The sequence below is a fragment of the Myotis brandtii genome, unplaced genomic scaffold, assembly GCF_000412655.1.
Source record: "Myotis brandtii unplaced genomic scaffold, ASM41265v1 scaffold38, whole genome shotgun sequence".
NCBI lineage: Eukaryota > Metazoa > Chordata > Mammalia > Chiroptera > Vespertilionidae > Myotis > Myotis brandtii.
The window spans coordinates 1244863-1263962 of record NW_005364596.1 but is presented as its reverse complement, the minus strand read 5'-3'; the positions used below and the strand labels follow the sequence as shown (position 1 = coordinate 1263962).

Below are 19100 nucleotides of genomic sequence, written 5' to 3'. Positions count from 1 at the left end.
ATAAATACAATATTGCTGTTGTTCACAGTGTAGAGATGCCGCAAAGAATACCATAAGCCATTGAACCTGAAAAGTGTCGAATAGAACATACAAAACCACCAGACGCTGAGGCCAGCCTTTCTGAGGTGTGGAAGGCAGGGCGGCCCTTGCTCACAGCCGGCAGGCGTGTAAGGAGGAAACTGCTGTGCTTCTAACTATCTTCCCCGACAGACATTTTGGGCCTGAAACACGTTGTTCAGTGAAATAGCAAGGTGCTTCCCAGTTTGGTGCTCAATACTGGAATTTTATTCATTTACACTCTACTGCATTTAAACACTTGTTTATAGCTACAATGAACTGAGGTGAAGGAGATGATATTCAAATCTCATTCCTTCCACTTCCGTGACATTTGATCAACTGAGCAAAACATCCTCATCTGTAAAATGGGAATCCGGCTTAGATGGCCTGTCCACAAGGGCTGCTCTGTGAGCTCAAAGGTCTGGGAAGCATAGAAACTGTGAAGTGTGACACCCATGAGACTCCATGGGAGGGCGAGGCACCTGAGGGCTTGTGAGTGGCGCTGAGGATGACATCATTGCTGGGCTCTGCCCGAGAACGGAGGACTTTTAAGGACTTGGGCGTCACACGTGGCATGGCCCTCCTGGTGGCTCTCAGTGCCCTGGGCGCCCCCTTTGAATTGCCTACAAGAGAGAAAAGAAACTGGCAACACGATTGGATTTTAAATCAAAAGTTATGATTTTATTTTTAATTTAATATATCAGAAAAAAATATTTCTTTCAATGTCATGAAGTAAGCACTTGAAAATAACAGTTGCAACACTGAAGAGGCTCAGATGGATGGGCTTCTCTCTGAACACAGGCCCAGGGGCCCCCCAAGAGGCCGCCTCTTCCAGCGGCTTTCAAGCAGCCTCCTGCCTGAACCTGCCCACAGGCGGGCCTGTCCGACGCCCGCGTGCCTGGGCAGTGCCCCCAGCTGCTGCCAGAGCGCTGATTCCTGTCCCACTGGGAGAAGTAGTCTCAAGTGCCGCCAAGCACTGGGAAAAGACTGTAACAGCGTTTAAAGACCAGCATGAGTCAGGACCCCCAATCCTGACCCACAGGGGCTGCAGATATGGCTTGGCCCTGATTGACGGGACGGTCTCTTCAATGAACCAGATGCTTCTCTACAATGTAGTTTGGGGTTTGGCTCTGCAGTGAAGTGTATCTGGTTGCAAGACTTCTGCCTGCCCTGAGCCCACACGCGGCATGCTTTCACTGTCTGTCTCCTTGGTGCGAGAACTCGTTTCACTTTTTTTAATTTTTAATTTTAGTTTAACTTGGGATTAAGGGAAGCCTAGGGATGATTTTTCCCCGTTCTGTGAGTCCTAAATTTTCAGCATCTAAGGATGAGGAAAGTAACTTGATTCAATGGGCTTGTGAGTGTTCCATGCTCTGCACAGGGGTACCTCACTGGCCTGGAACTGTGGGCTCTGACATTGGCCGGAGGATGTTTATAATCGAGAGCGTCACAACTGGCATTCCAGACAATGTGATGCCTTCACCGACACTTGTTTGGCTTAAGTATCAGGTACCACACACAGAGGCTGGGGGTTCACTGGAAAAGCGGGACCTAGCACTTCCTACTGATTGTCGGCACACGCGTATCGATGCTTAAACAGCTCTCACCTTAGCAAAATCTCTTCTGGACGATAATGGGTCTGAGGCACAAAGAAACAGGTCTTGTATATCAATAAAAAAGGGACAGAACAACTTTAAAAAGTTACAGGAGATGATGACTCACAGCTGGAACACAGGTTCCACTATCATCCCAAACTGATAACAAAATATTCTTGAAAACAAAGAGAATGGGCTACCGGGAATTTCTGGGCTTTCATCGTGATTCTCAAACACTTGTTCTTTTCAAGGTGGAAACTTTTTTCAGGGAAATAGCGTCTAAAAGAGACAGACAAGGACCATGCACATACAACTCGAAGCATTGCACTCTGGGAGGCAAAGTCTGTTTGGTCTTCTCCACTCTCCTAACAACTCTCTCTCCAATCAGCATGTGGCCACTCCAACAACGTGTTCAAGAATCATTAGCCAGACTGGAAGAAAGCCAGGCTGTGTGGGAGCTGACTCAGTTGTGTGACACATCGAGTCGCTGCGGAGAGGCGGCTCTATCAGAAGAAGCGATAGTAACCCGAGACAACCTAGTTGTCTCTCCCAGGTAATTCGGCAGTCTGGGAATGAGGCCAGACTCCTGAGATATTCTACTCCAGTGTAATTGACTTCAGGTGATTTGTTACTCTGATGTGGCAGGCTTTATCTCACCATGAAGGCACCACATCTGATTTTCAATTCTGTGGGTCTCTTTCCTAGCAGCGTTCTTCTGTTGAATTCTACAAACACCCACTCAAATGAAGTCCAGAGATACCTTAGAAGAAGTGAAGTGACGGAGATGTAATCAATCTCCCCACTTCAACAATATGTGGCTATGTATTGTCCCTCCCCTAATTTTTGTAATGGAGTGTGATTAAAGGATGGGAGTAAATTACCTGGAATAATGACCTCTCCATATGACTCATTTGGTAATTTGGCCTGGTAAGGGATAGGAATAGTATAGTAGTTGCTTTTCTCACTAGTAAAGCTAGAAGGTCCAGATAAAAACCTGCTCTACGAATAGAGCATTTCTCACCAGAAATTTTTTCATTGCAAACTCATAGGCTTGGGGTGATGCTCAGATCTAGTGTATCAAATTGCAAGTACTTATATATGAAATGATTTTTTCTTTCAATGCAGGAATGTTTTCACCATACTGTATATTAGAATGCAGTGAAAATCTTCGATAGAAAGAGAATCGACTGCAGCATAGTGAGGCAGCTGCCTGCCCAAGTTTTTCTGGAATGTTAACTGGCAGCAGGGTTATCTACGTGGCAGTCAGTTCTCTGGTAGGCTTCAGATTTGCCATGGCTAGTGGTCCAGACTCCTAACTTGATATAGTTAAGCAGTTAAGCTGAGATGTTAAAAACATTGTACTGAACCTGTAATACCAGAATTTTATTTTAATGTGCGTTTTTTTCTCCTCCCATGATAAACATCAGAAAAGCTTTTAGAAATACTTAGCTAATTGAAAAACTATTAGATATTCAACCTGTAAACAAAAATTCTAAATCTTCTCACAAGTGAACACAAGCGTGAACCTGCATCAAATAGAAAGTAGTTGGAAGTCACTGAGTCTATACTCACTTCCTTATTCTAACCTGCATTAAAGGATCAGTGATAAATCAATGGATCAAGTAATTAAATCAACCGGATGAGCTCTAACTGGTCCTTTAATTAAACTCAAGTCAGCTATTATTTGACCGATGCCTCATTTTCATTATTCTGGTTATTTTCTGTTATAAGGAAAAAAGCTTATTGCACAGTACCATGTATTTTCAAAGCTCAAAACAACATTATTTGCATCGCAAAGATCTATTAGTTGTTACGGCAGGACCTATCTTTTCAGCTCATGTCAGCTTTTGCCCTAGTAGTAATACATTCCTCCATCAATTGTTTCTCACCATGAACCAAGGTCAAGACACCGTAGACTGTTCATGATAATTTAACACAGATGTAACAGCTTCCCTCCCTGCATACACACTGCTCCAACCTCGGTCTATCAGCTGTGACTTGTTTTGCATGGATTCTTTTGTTCATTGTTCAAACCATTCACACAGAATGGAATAAAACTTTATTCTTTTAAATTCCACACACAAACAAGATGAGGAGAAAGCCCTTGTCATCTCTGACAGAGAAGCAGAGCAGCTCTGTTTCATGAATGACAGCACAATTAAAGCTAAAATAATATAAAAATAATTGGAAAAAAAATCCCTTTGACTGTATACTCTCAAAGCAAGAAAGATAAACAACAGTTTCTTTTCTGCTAGCCAGAAAATGTGTGTCTATTCATTTGGGCTTTGAAGTTCAGTGTACTCCACATCTGTGTGCATACGTGTGGCTAAACGTGTATAATCTATGCAGTGTAGTAGCCCCTAATTTTTTCAACTAGTTTGTCTAATCATTAAGCTACTTAACCAATTAGAATACTATTATATCACATTGAACAACTTACATAATTGCTTCGTTGAAATACTAGGAATGTTTACACATTTATTTGGCTTGTAGAGGACTGAAATTATTACCAATAATATATTAACTAGCTTTTTTCTTTTAAGAATATGGCTCTTAATAAATTGATTTTCTGAGTTCCAGAGCGAAAGTCCCTTTAAAAAAAATTCTGAAGCTGACTTAAAGCAGGAAGGATGTCTTCTGATTTGGCCAAAAATATGACGTGTGTTTTGTATCATTTAAAATTTGAAGGATAAGTCTATAGGGGGCCCTTGGTTGTCAACTGTTCCAGCCAAACTTCCCATGAAGTGTTTGTTGAAGTATCTCCACTTGACCAGCAGAGGGCACTTTACACACCTCTACATTGCATAGGGAGCAAATGCAGATGATGCAGAAACACAGTGTTCACTCAATATCAGGAAGAGCCCTGCAGATTTCTTTTTGAAATTCACAAAAATATAGAAAATGTGGGCTGTGCCACACGGTTTCATGTGGGAAGTTATGAGTATGGGTGAAGTCAAATAGGGAGAGAAATGCATTGTACGGATCGTCGGCTCACTTCTCCTGTTCCTGTTCCTTTCCCTTTCCCAGCTGAAGAACGGTTGCACCTTTTTACTCGTAGTACAGAAGCCATTTTCAAATCTTTCGGTTGGCTTTGCTCTTTTCTATCCCATATTTACTCTTCTTTTAAAAAGCCTGGGACACCTGAACCAAGGATAATGCTTCATACCTCATCTAAGAGTAGGAATTACTGCTAAGCGGTCAGAAATGCTCTGAGGGAGCTGCTCCTTTCGGCACTGAGCTGCATTGTTTCCAACCTCCCAGGAGGAACATGGGAAAAATATTGTGCCCGACTTGGTCTTGGCAAACTCACTAGCCTGAGGCTGTGCTGTTCAGGGAAACACACCAGTTGAAATATACTTGTCTACATCCGTTTTTATGAGAGGTGATTAAGACATATTTTCTCATGGGGGCTACAGCTACTGACCTTGCTTAAAGAGGCTTTAATTTTTGCAAAAGCATGAATGTTCTAGTATACACCCTGTGTCTCTTCCACTTTTATTTATTCTATTGGCTCCAGTTTAGTGTCAAAAAGATGAGAAAGGGTTGTGTGTGCATGTGCTTGCACAGTTTTCCAAGTAAACTTCTTTCATCCTTAGAGGAAAACAACCCTTTGTAAATACTTTCTATACAGTGTGAACAGCCTTTGTTTGCCTTCTATTTCTCTCTGTCCCTGGTGCACTTTTGCTCTCCTTTGCCCTAAAGTTGACAGGTAAAGAGGGAATGGGGTCTCCTAGCAGCGGTCCCTTGAGACAGAGGTGCACTCAGTGAGTCCTCACCCAAAAAGGATCATAAACTTACTGGGGTACATCAACCTAATTATCCCTAAGCTGCCTTGGGTTTTGTGTTTGCTCATGTGTTTTGTTGTAGCTGCACCATGTGATTCCTTGTGCCATTTTCTTTTTTTCTGTTATTTTTCTTGATGACCCTGAGCTATGGCTTCCTCCTCAGTTCCCACACTATTCCGCCTTTGTGATTTTTCTCATCTTGCCGATGTAGGCCTCAAAGAAGAAGTGGCAGAAGAGCACAAGGTAGCTGAGGTACATGAGTGAGGACCAGAAGATGTTCTGAAAGTGAGAGTAACACTGGTCGTGCTGCATCCAGTAGAAGACCAGGTAGTTAATGACACAGCCCATCAGCATCTGAGTGATCTGGGACAAGGTGATGAACATGGCAAACTTCCGGGAGACTCGGAAACCCGCCGCTCGCAAGGCATAGTACGAGTACATCACGGCGTGCACGCCGTAGTTCATAGTCATGAACCAGCCACCCCCGGCAACCATGTCCTTGTAGGAGTACCAGGAGTACAGGAGCACAGTGATGTGGTGGTACCAGTGCAGGAAGATCAGCTTCTGCTTCCTCAGAATGATGAATATTGTATCTCCTGGAAGACAAATGAGGGAAAGAGTGGACATGAGCCCCTGACATGATGATACTGTATATTTTGGCATGAAAAGTAGATACCTTGAACTAGCCCTAGAGAGTGAGATGGACTGGGTGAGAATCCTGGACTGACATTTACTACCTCTGTGACCTGGGGCAAGTTATTTATTCTCACCATTTTCCAGTTTCCTGGTGAGGATAATCATAGTAGCTTGGATTTGTCTGAGGATTACATAGGCTTGTCAACAGACCCTCTTAGCACATGGTAAGAGCTCAATAAATGCTACTTTCAGAAAGGTGTTTTGTCCAAAACGTTACTAATTTTTGATCTGGAAGGGACATTAGTAACCAGGTTGCCATACGTTTTAGGAGATATCGCATGTCTCAGATCAGGTATCAATCAAGAGAAACAGATTAGATAAGTGCCCAGCACAATGTTCGTGGCTTCTCTGGAGCAGTAAACTATTTTCCTTTGGTGCATGCCAGAGACCCCTTAAAAACACATCATTGTGAGCTTCCTGTAAAATGTGACAGCTTGACATGTGGCAATTAGAAAAACAAGATTCGCCCTAGCTGGTTTGGCTCAGTGGATAAAGCATTGGTCTGTGGACTAAAGGGACCGGGGTTTGATTCCCAGTCAAGGATACATGCCTGGGTTGCAGGCTCGATCCCCAGTAGGGGGCATGCAGGAGGCAGCCAATCAATGATTCTCTCTCATCATTGATGTTTCTATCTCTCTCTTACTCTCTCTCTCTCCCTCCCCCTCTTCCTTCCTATCTGAAATCAATAAAATATATACATATATATACACAAAATTTAAGTAAAAGGCAAATGCAGAAAAAGAGAATAAAGGTCACCTTCTACCATATTTGCTGAAGAGAGCAATAGGAATGTTTTATTAAACCAATGAATCAAGTGATAAAAACTCCAGATTGACATACATTTTTATGGGATTAACTTTGAAATAGCTCTCCAGAGCTAGCAAAAATGTTACAAACATTATCCCCTTGAAGAAAAAGACCACTGTTTCTAAGGTAGGAAGTTTATACTACAAAAGCTAGAATTATGCTCAGATAGGTAGATGCTATATATCTGCAATGATTTTTTGAGAAGTCTAGGAATTCTGAAACATATACTGTAGAACACGTGTAAAAATATAAAAAGAACAAATACACCCAATTCCATTAACAAGTACCAAAAGAAGGGAGGAGACATTGGAATGTGGAACAGAAAGAGGTTCATGCAGGCAAATGCTTTTCTCTTTCCTATCTCTGTGGCTCCCAGATATGGCGAAAACCCACATCCTTCATGACTTTTGGTGAACTGAAACTTGACTTCTCTTTGTATAACAAGGAGAACTAGGTGGTCTCTTCTCTTATTCTGAAATTTAATTATGCACAAAGGGAAGTCCTATCCCTCACACTTCAAGGGTGCCCTAAAAGGTTTGGTACAAAAGGATGCTGGACCTTGGGAAGGTGGCCGTGGTTGGAATAATACAAGTGGTGCCCCATTCCATTCAGCAGAAGATATTCGTTTATTTCCCTACTGAATTGTTAAACATTATTACTTCATGTTTGCCTAGAACAGAAAAGTTGCCAGTTCCTGCATTTCTGAACCTGTTATAAAATTTTCTTTGAAGTCTTCTTCTCGCCTGTGAGATACCGGATATATTATGCCTATAAATATCAGACAGGCTGACAATGACTGATGGTGGTGGTAACTCTCACTTGTATACTGAAGGGAAAAAACTAGTGTTAGGAGACCTGGGCCTACTTCTTAGTTTTAAATTGTGCTATTTTGTGTCTGTCAAAGATCTGCTATTTCTATGTAATTACTACTCTGGGCCTCCCTTTCCTCTGTAGATGATCATGGAGACACAATAATTCCAGCCTACCTTTGTTCTGAGTGGAAAGCATGTAGAAGTCCAAGGCATTGCATGCTAAAAACATATTTAGTCCCACACAATATTCAAACACATTGTAATAAGATTTACTTTCCATAAAGTAATAAGCATGTCTTATAGATTTTATTTTAACTCTATCATCACTTTTATATTAAAACTTACCAATTTCATTGTGAAGAAGGTAGTAGGAGACAAAAGACAGTGACCATATATTAGGATGGGTTACCAAGAATGGCAAGTGGAACCTATAGTTCTAGAACTGAAAATTGCTTTGTGTTCTTCCTGTCTGAGTGCAGGGGGGAGGTCTCAGGCTCGATCTGAGACATGCTAGGTGTTTCCATTTAATATGGGGTCATGGAGGTAAAGGACATGCATGTCACGAGACCTTCAACATAAAATTAATTGGAATTTATTCGAGAATTTGTTTCAGAACAGATAAGTAGGATGATAGATGGAGTAATGACAATGAGTATCTTTCAGTAATGGCCCTGGAGCACATCAGGAGCACTCCAATCCATATCAGGGCTATTGTCCCCAAGAAGGCCACTGACCCAGAGTATGACAGTTTCCCTTGGCGAGGGGTAACTGGGGGTGGGGTGGGGGGGAGAGAAGGGGTTCCGGAAAGGCTCCCTGAGCTGGCCCATGCTTCTTTTGATATTGCAGCTAAAATTCAACAGTCACACCACTCTGACAGATACCATTTTCCCCCTCTGGGAAACCACATACTATCACATTTGATTTGTCACAAGCCATGATACTTACAGGCTTGCCAAAAGCTAGTGTCCTAGAAATGCAAATTAAAGATACGGTCTCTGTAGGTGATGTTGACCAACTAAATCTTTGTCAGCCAAAGGCCCAGTTGGCATCATGGAAAGGATTTTGGCTAAGTATGAAGTATTTGGGATTTTTGACTCATTTCACTACAGTCTCTTCACTACAGTCTCTCTAACTTTCGGTTCAGCTATTTTCAGTCAAGAGCCAACCTTCAGGCAGGGCATGGTATTTGCATGCCTAAATGTCCCTTCAGCATTCAGAGGTCCCCAGGGGCGCACGGCCACCAGAGTCGCTCCGTGTGTGGTTTGTCACAGACTGCCGTGCTTCTCTTCACAGAGTTAGCTGGAGCTCTGCTGAGTCAGAGTTTCAAAAACAAAGACAAGCCGAATGGAGCAAGGACCTAGACTCAGAGCAGATGTTTCCAAGTTTTAGCAAAACCAAATCTCAGCAGGTTTTAGTATAATTCTAACAGCAGGCACTCCAGGATTTTGGCACACAAGGCAGGTGGTGGCTCTCTTCCCCTCACTTGTTCTACGAGACTGTAACCCTGTAATTCACTGAGATGAGCTCATTGATTCCTTCTGAGGCAGAACGCCTGTCTTACTAGTAAGAGTTTAGTGAAGGGGAACGGTGAGATAGTGTTTAATGGGTAGAGAGTTGTAGATGATGAAGATGAAAAAGTGTCGGAGAAGAAAGGATAGAGGTGATGAACGTACAGCAATGCAATTGTTCTTACTGCTGTAGCCCTGTACACTTAGAAGTGGTGAGTTGTATGCACTTTTTGCCACTGTAAAAAACAAAAGTTTAGTGAAAACTCCAAGCCGGTGTTTCTCAGTGGTTGAGCGTGGGCCTATGAACTAAGAGGTTTGATTCCTGCTCAGGGCACATGCCAGGACTGCGGGCTCGATCCCCAGTAGGGGGCGTGTAGAAAGCAGCCAATGGATGATTCTCTCTCATCATTGATGTTTCTATCTCTCACGCTCTCTCCCTTCCTCCCTAAAATCAATAAAAATATATTTTAAAAAAAGATTAGTGAAAACTGTAGGCATGCAAGTTTGGGGGGGAATATAGAGTTTCAGTATTGAACATGGAAGAACTGTTCATTTCCTCACAAGACCTTTTCTTTCTGGTGCGCGTAAGGAAGTCCAGAATCTTAGGGTATTGAAAAAACAGAACTTGGGACCTAAAAAATAAGAAAAGTTCATATAATCCAAATGCGTAAGTCTTTCTTAATTAAATGGTAGTGAAGCATCCATCTTATATAAAAACTGCTGTTTGAAATTTTAACCCTGATAGTATGGCTTATGTAAATGCTTGCTTGCTTAAATAATAAGGAAAATGAGACTACTCCCATTCCAGAGAGGCCGTAAACTATGCCCCAGACAGAGTTGTCAGTGCTGACACCAGGCCAGGCCTTGAGATATGGTCTCATGGCCCCTTCCCAGCACGCAGGCCTTCTTTCTCAGAAGGCCCGAAGTCTCATTCCAAATTTGGGAGACAAAGGACTGGAAAAAGTATAAATAAAGAAGTTTCCTCCATGTTGGGGGGCCCAGAATTTGAAAGACACATATTTTTCTGGGCCTGCACAGAATTTAATAATAAAATGTAACTCCCTTTCTCTAAGCGTGGCTTGGTTTTTCTCCGGTCTTCTGCAACAGTAGTGGCAAGGTTTTCCAAAAGCAAAAAACTGGGAAGAAATTTAACTTTCAAAACAAATATGTTCACTAACCAAGGGCTGGGCTGGTTACCTCCAGGACACTGCATTGGCCTGATTTGGGCATCTACTTGGTTTCAGCACTTCACCAGGGGAAGGCCATTATCAAATGAGCTCCAGGATATTTGAAAGAAAATAAATCATATTTTATAAAGGTAGTCAGACTATAAAAACCTCTGTGTGACGGATCTGAAAATACAGGAAGAATTTGTGTCACTAACTAGCGGCTAGTTACTAGCCTCATTAAAAAATGGTGTCAAGATTAGGATTTTATTTTCTTCAGCCCATTGTCAACACTTTAATCCCGTATTTTAATGGTGAGAGGATGGACTGTTTGATAGCCAACCTACAAACTACCGTAGTAAGCGAGGATGCAACAGGAAAGGGCTCATCAAGCCAATGGCACAAGAGATGAGTCCCACTCTTTCTAGGTTCAAAGGGGAAGACCCGTGTTCAGTGGGAAAGTCTGCACTGGGGAGCAGGGTATGGCCATCTTGGGCCTAGATGAACTTAAGGCAGGTGGTTAATTAGCATCATCAGCATCAACACTCTAAGACAGAGGATGGGAGCCCGGATACCTCTGAGGCTGCACCAACAGTCCAGGAATCTAAACTCTGTCCGCTATCCTCAAACTTTGATTTCAATTTGGAACAGAAGCCAGAGAGCACGAGGGTTGAGAGCATAGGTCTAGTCATGTCTTTGAGGGAAAGTGACTGCTACGGAGAGCGTGGAGTGGCTCTTCAGTAAGTTATTCAACAGGTAGAAAGGACTGTTTATTTGCCAGTCCTTCAAATCCAGTAGGAGAGAACTCAGAACACGGGCAAGCTGCCCTTGCAGGGTAAAGACAATTCTAGAAACAGACTGAGGTTGGCTCCTTTGCACATTGAGGATTACGAGCCAGATGCATTGAGGCACCATTGTTGATTTTTTTAAAAAAATTTTGTTGAGGGTAGCAAGGTGTTAAATGTAAATGTATTCAAAAATAGCATGGGCCCTAGCCGGTTAGCTCAGTGGATGAATGTAAATGTATTCAAAAATAGCATGGGCCCTAGCCGATTTGGCTCAGCGGATGGAGAATCAGCCTGCGGACTTAAGGGTCCCAGGTTCGATTCTAGTCAAGGGCATGTACCTTGGTTGCGGGCAGATTCCCAACATGGGGTGTGCAGGAGGCAGCTGATCAATGTTTCTCTCTCATCGATGTTTCTAACTTTCTATCCCTCTCCCTTCCTCTCTGTAAAAAATCAATAAAATATATAAAAAATAGCATGGGGAGGGGTGGTGTCACACATTTCATGCATTTACTGCATTCATACATCTGCATTCAGTTCTTTATCAAGAAAGACAAAGGAATTCATAAGGATATTTGTTATAGAGCATAAATTAAGTCAGTGGGATGTAATATTAATAATGTATGAATTTATTTTAAAGAAAAATACCACAAAACCCTATGGGTAAAGAAGACATGCTCACATTCTCATTCTCAGACCAAGTCCACTTTGAGACCACGTGATGGAACTCAGACAGTCTATGACTCTAAGTAAAACAAAGAATCACTTAATATAGCTGCAGACTTCCAGGCACTGTCTGTAGCTTCAGGTTTGAAAAATACTTCTGTTACCTAAGATTTTGCACCAATTCAAATATAAAAAATAGCCTCCTGGGGCCTAGTTCATAAAATTCATATTATAGAGTTCTTTTTAGATAAAGTAGCCATTCCATCCTAGCCCCTATTAAATTCCTAACCTCTGGGAGGTGCTTAATGTAAATTTATTAAAGGGATGAATGTATACTAACGCACTTCACCCTAAGACTACATAGGCTCTGTGTGGGGGGCACACACACAACAATGATCTAGTTATCGTGGACTGTGTAGAGGACCCCTCTCTGTGCCCCTGCCCCTTACTGAGGAAGGGTTTTGAGAAAAAGTTTTCTTGTGCTGCTCTTCCCTTCTCTTTGACCTGGGAAGGCAAAATCAAACCAACAGTTCAAACCCATTGCCAGGTATTTGTAGGCAGCAGGTGCATCACAGCTAGGGGAAAGGGAGTGGGTTGCCGACGCACATATCAGGCAGCAGGTGCATCACAGCTAGGGGAAAGGGAGTGGGTGCCGACACACATGTCAGAGAGGCCTTTGTGAAAAGACACAGGGTATGAGCGAGGGCACCTTACAGAAAGACTGTTGATCTCTTGTATGGTAGGTGGCTTATAATGAGATTACAACCGCTAACCCCTTTTGGGGAAAAACAAAAGGGAGAACACAATCTATACATACATAAACATTTTTAATTTAATACATACAATTCTTAATTTCCGATTTAAAAAAAAATTAGGAAACCCAAAGGACGGCTGGGTGTTCCTTAAGATGTGTACCGGTTGTGAGACAGTGGCCAGCACTGCTCATGGATGAACTCAGAGCTCATCACCAGTGGATCCCTTCCTTGGGCAATCATGATATTATCCTGGGGAAGTGTACCCATGTCAAACCATTGCCACTTACTTTTTCACTGCTTCTGCTAACCTGTGACACACTTATACTGAAGCCCATTAATGAACTGAAGGAAAAACCTTAGAAATCTACAAATATAACCAGTTATGTTTTTTTCAATTAGTTTCTAAAAGGTGAACTATATTCCTCTTCTCTAAGGCCTGTCTCTTTGGTGATTAAAATCAAACAACACCGGAAACCAACGCTTAGCATGTGTTAATGAGGACATGAGGCTACCCAAATGAAAAACTTAATTTCCTAGTCTGAATCCTAACTCCAGAAATGGAAGTATGCTTTGGCATGGGACTTGGAAATAATCGCATTGCTAAGTTGTCCTTATGTTTTATATTAGCTAAGCTGCTGATGGGCCAGAGGGAAGAGACTGTGTATATTTTATACCCCCCCCCCAGGACATGTATATACAGTAGTGCTTGGAAATCTATATGTTCTATGTCAAGTATTTTGCTCTTCATACACACAATGTACAATTATTTAAAAGGAGGGAGGGGAGGAGAGAAAAAGGTAGTGAAAGTGAGTCATTAATCGCAACTTTCCTGTAACCAACCAAACAGAACCTTTAAACTGTTTGTCTTTAAATAAATGTTGTGGGTAGGTAGCATAAAGGGACCGAGGAGGAGAAAATGGAAGGAGAGAAGACACTCACCCAGTTCAGGTGCTTTGCTTAGCACAAATGCATAAGCCCAGAATTTGCTGACAGGTCCATTGTAAAAACTCTGGTCACAAACTGACTGCTTCAGGCCTTTGGTCATCAAAATGTACACCATATAAGCACCAGTTCGAAGAGCACCGAATATACTTCATAAGTGAAAAGAGAAAAGAAATAACATTTAGGAAAATAATTTCACTTCTGACATTAACCATACTTGGAAGGCTGTTTGCCATTGGTCAAACAGGCATACATGTACCATAACAACTTGCATTTACCCAGAAGCGTCTTCTAATGTTCTGTGAACAAGAGAAATAAAAACTCAGGGCTTTATTCTGAAGAGCTTACATAAACCACTTAGTCTTCGTAAATATTCCAAAAAGAGGTCACGAAAAAGGGGAATGGATCCAGGGCAGGAGCTCATGAAGAATGCTGGTGACGTCCATAGTTTAGCTTAAGAATCTTGGGGATGAGATAGGGTTGGCTGAGAACCCTTAGAATTGTCCCAGTTCTGTCCAATGGCCCCTGGCTCTATTCCTGGAATCTCTCTTTTTATTTCTTTCAGCCAACGCTGCCTGTGCATTTGGACAGCCCAGGCCTCCTTGGCCTCCTGCAGCAGCTTCTAAACCACTGTCCTTGGTTCTGTCTTCCCACTGTCCCATCTATCTTTCTCACAGAAACCAGAAGAAGCCTCCTTCAAGTCTTAGCTCTACTGCCATTTCCTCCAGGAAGCCCTCCAGGCTCCCTCCTCTGAGCGCCCCATAACCATGTACTAACACTGCTCAGACTCTGTTCTTCAATGCCCGGTCATGTGTTTGCCTCCACACAGACATGAGTGCTCAAAGACTATTGAAAAAGTGAAAGTTCGTCGGGAAATAAACGGACATATGAAATTTTTATCAGGGAACTGCTAAAGAACAAGGGAGCTGAGAAGTGTTGAGCTCAGTGATGTAACCTCAAGTGTGAAAGGACTTGGCAACTGGAGCCAGTGGCCTCCATTATGACTGAACCCTGTAGGCATAGGTCTCGGTATGCAAACCACACATGACTAAAGGGAAAGCTGGCTGACCATCTGGGGAGATGTGCTTGCCCACCCTTTTTTTGGCAGTATCCCTGTCTAGGTTCTAGAAGTCAGTTAGGAGAAAAACTAGTGAATAACTATTGAAATGAGTAGCAGCATCACCGAACTGAAAAATAGCTTTTGTTTCTCTTCCTAATTATGACTGGGGAGTTGAATTTCATTGGTCAAGTCAGGTAGGTCATGGAGATGTTTCTGTCTTATCTGAATTCATTATATGTTTCATCTTTACCTTACCAGATAACAGCTAATTTTTAATAGGAAGTCACCTGATTAAGCTCATTACCATATTGGACACTTGGAAGGTAATATGAAAATATGAACGTGGCATCTCCACAGAGCAAATGTAACTGACACGGTTGATCAATTCCCTATTCAAGAGCCAAGTCCTTGCCTCCTTCTCCATATTAAAGGAATCCTGATTTAGTTCAGGTTCTCCCAAGGAAGTTGACCTCATCCTCAATTTGGGAGTAAATTTCAATTGCCTAGGCAAGTTGTAGTAATCCAGTTTCCCTTAGCAATAACTTTTTAAGGTATGCACGGGCCTAATTCAAGACAATGCGATGTGAGGAGAGAGCTGCTTAGGTCTTTGGGGAAAGCTTTCCTCGCTCTTTACCACGTGTTACCTGGAAGGGCAGCAGCTATCTTGCAACCATGAGGGAGCTAACTCAGAGGGGATGGCAAAGTAGTCCTTCAAGATGTGACTCTTCTGCTCAATGAATCATTCAGTGACCTTATCTCAAGACTTCTTGTTTTTGAGATAAAGCTTCCTTATTGTGTAAGCCATTTGGAGTTCTGCTTTCCACTACTTGCAGCCCAAAGCATCCCAGCAGACACAATACACACGATTTGATGTTGTAGACTTTTGAACACTACTTAACATTTTGTGGCTACAAAATGCACCTAGTCATAGATACCGCTGGTGAAGTACTTACTACATCAATTGTCTGCTTTTCATAGACCGGTGGGAGATACGTCAATGACTTTTGCACACACCAAAAGCACAGAAACACACAAATGACACAGTTTGAACATGTATCCATCTCTGCTCATTAGCGCCAGATATATGATATTTGGGAATCACCAGCACATTTTACAGAGCATGTCTCTCCCCATCGGCTGCAGCCCAACATCCCCAGCAAGCAAAGCCCTTCTTCTGCTATGTCATTCTGCTTCACCCATGATCAGAGTAGATTCAGGGAAAGTACCTTTGGAATAGTTACTATCTTTCCATCGTCCCAGGTCACCAAAATCACTGTAGTTTAACTACACCCAATTTCTTAAGTATCAGCATAGTTTAACTTATTCTTTCAGTCGCTAACGTTTTATTGGCACTGTCCTAGATGCTGGGGTGACAAGAATCAACAAGCCAATTCTGCTGCTGAAGGTAGTGGTGGCCCTGGGAGACGTCAGAGGAAGTGGCATTTGAGTTACGGACAAATAGTTCTTCAAGCGTGAGGGTTAGGGTGTGAGAAGGTCATTTCAGAGGATTTTAGACTTGAAAGTTTAGACACATGGTGACCCACAGTGTTGCTGACAACAAGAACATAGCACATATCATTGTCCCGGATCTGGTCATAAGCCTCACTCCCTCGACTCTGAACAATAAGGCTGACTCAGAACAGAGGACAGTACATTTCTCAGGGACACTGTCGGTGCCAGCCATCGGGCTTATGTGTCCGTGGGCAAAGCCGCTTTGTTGGGGTGTGACAATGCTACCACAGGGAGCCATTGGGGAGAGCTGCGTGGCCAATGAGATGATTGTTAGTTGTGGGAAGCCAGTAGCTCTGCCCCTGGCACATCTCAGCCACTAGACACTGCGGAATCATGTGGCTTTTTATTAAAACTGTGCTCAGGGCTTAGACTGTGACACTTGACCAAAATATACTTTAAGGGAGGTGATGTTTTTCCTCCCTAAGTTGCATCATCTTGTGAGATTCTGTGATGCAAGAGTCAAATACGCGCATATGTTCTGCTACCCGCAGACCTTAGATACTCATGGCTAATGAGGCTTGACACTCCTCCTGGCCACGCCTAGACATAGCATCAAAGATTTCAACCACTCTAGGCCACTACCAATAGATTAGAGTTGCAAATTCCAATCACAGTGCTCTCACTTACTACTCTCATGACTGGGCACATTACTTCACCTCTCTTAGTCTTTCTTCATCTGAAAAGATAATCATATCTAACTTGCAAATTACTTCTATAAGTTTTACAACAATATAGGTAGGAAAAAAAAGACAATATAGGTAGGTATTTGATTAGCATAGACTCTCTGATAGGTAAGTGCTGAATATTAGTTTGAACCAATTATTATGTAATTACTATTTATTGCTATTATTGCTGTTTTACTTGATTTAGCTTTCATTGTTAAAAATCACATACCTCACTCATCTCCACGTGTCAGGTAGGAGAGGTGAAAGCTAATTAAAAGCCTAGGAAACCGATATACACAGAGAATTTGATTTGAACTGATGATTATCCATGTTAATTAAGTATTTTATTGTTAGGTATTTTATTTCATGAGCCAACTTTTCACAAAATAAGTGTCAGCTACCAAGTTCACACTATGATATGAAATGAGCATTTTTCCATAGAATGTCTTAAAGGAGAGTCTGTGGGTATAGAAAAGCATCAGGTGACATTTATCTTTTGATCAGATGATAAAGATTATTCCAAATCTAGGGCCTTAAAGAGGCTGAGAGACTGGGCCATTGTGTTTAAAGGGGGCAGATGACTACCACATCACATGCCTTCCCCAGCTGTAGGGTCACACCGGCTGCCTTTATTTGGTTTTAGTTTTTTTTTGTTTTTGTTTTTTTGGGGGGGGAGGGGGGAGAAATATATCTTTTTTCTTGTCAGAGCCCAGATGATAACAGCTAATGGAATAGGAGAGGGCCCAGTAGAGAAAGAAGTGACTGTGTCTGCTCCCCGTCAGCTATGTTAGGCACCTGCAGTAAGGAGATCTGGAGTAAACCACAGGCCTGGTTAGCTGAGCTGCTGCTTCTCAAACGAATGTTCTGGATCCCCAGTCCAGAGGAAGCCTGTTTATTCATCAATAGCTATTTGCCATCGCATGTATGTACCCAAGGAGGCACCAAGCATGCTCATGGGACTGTTAGCTGAGATCCTCAGAGGCGGGGAGGGACCCTTCTCATTTGTACTATGTACATTTCTGCATTGACTATTTTAAAGTAAGCATATATTCATTACATTGACAATTTAAGATTGACATATTTTTAATAGGCGACTAGGTACGATGGCTACAACTGAGTCAACAATCGCAACAACACCTACAAAGCTTCACCACACTGCACTGGGCCTGGTGAAAAGACACAGTCATTTACTGAATCAACACCTATGTCCTCCACGTCCACCAGCGTCAGAGGCTACAGTGCTCCCTGGGGCAGGGAGAGGATCTCTACAGCGATCGCAGAGACAGTCAACATGCACATAAACATGTAGGTGTTTGACATAAATGAAGTTCAAACTCTGACACAAACCATTTGTGGTGCTGACACATACTGGGACTCTGTGTGGTTGGGAGTCACCTCTGGATACCTCGTGTGCTACACAAGTCGATGTTGGGATGTCCAGAGTAAAAGTTTGGAAAACAAGTTCTCATTTTCAGGTTGTATTTGTTTTTTTTTGTTTTTTTCTTTTACAGGGTTTTGGTTATTTTCCCCCTCTGTAACTGCTGGGGGTCTATCTGAAGAAGTGTGAGACACATGGCTAACTTTCTTTCAAACCCAGGCACTCACCATGAGGTCTGACCATTTGTCAGCTTGAGAAAAGAAGTGACTCTCTATTCTAGATTTCCAATTTTAACACCAATAGGAAGTCAAAGCAGAATATCTCAGTAATGACTATAAGAATTCCAGAATTCTGCCATGGGAAGAGTCTTTGGTATAATACTTTCAATTACTTCAATATGAACATCAATAGGTAGTAACATTACATTTTTATTGTTTCCTTACTGGCCTTCAATGAAAATGCAAGGTATTTTGAAATTAAAATAAGGCTTCTCAGAAAGGATATGTGCACCCATATGTTCATAGCAGCACAATTCACCATAGCTAAGATCTGGAAACAGCCTAAGTGCCCATCAGTAGATGAATGGATTAGAAAACTGTGGTACATCTACACGATGGAATACTATGCTGCTGTAAAAAAGAAGGAACTCTTACCATTTGCAACAGCATGGATGGAACTGGAAAGCATTATGCTAAGTGAAATAAGCCAGTCAATGAAGGAAAAATACCACATGATCTCACACATTCATGGATAATAGAGACCATTACAAACTCTTGAACAATAATAGATACAGAGGCAGAGCTGCCTCAAACAGATTGTCAAACTGCAGCGGGAAGGCTGGGGAGGGTTGGGGGGCAGGAGGGAAGGGGGTAAGAGATCAACCGAAGGACTTGTATGCATGCATATAAGCA

General features: G+C 42.3%; 1 protein-coding gene across 6 annotated transcripts in view; it reads right to left on the bottom strand.

The window, feature by feature from the left end:
- Positions 1–716: 716 nt before the first annotated feature.
- ELOVL6 (ELOVL fatty acid elongase 6) overlaps positions 717–19100 on the bottom strand; it is a 147621-nt gene continuing 129237 nt past the window's right edge. For all 6 annotated transcript variants that reach the window (XM_005872397.2, XM_005872399.2, XM_005872400.2 and 3 more), the window contains 2 exons: positions 13572–13723; positions 717–6033 (listed from right to left, as the gene is read on the bottom strand). In XM_005872397.2, coding sequence (XP_005872459.1) covers positions 5609–6033; positions 13572–13723 — 577 coding nt within the window. In that variant the 3' untranslated portion in view covers positions 717–5608. The remainder of the gene's footprint in view (positions 6034–13571; positions 13724–19100) is intronic.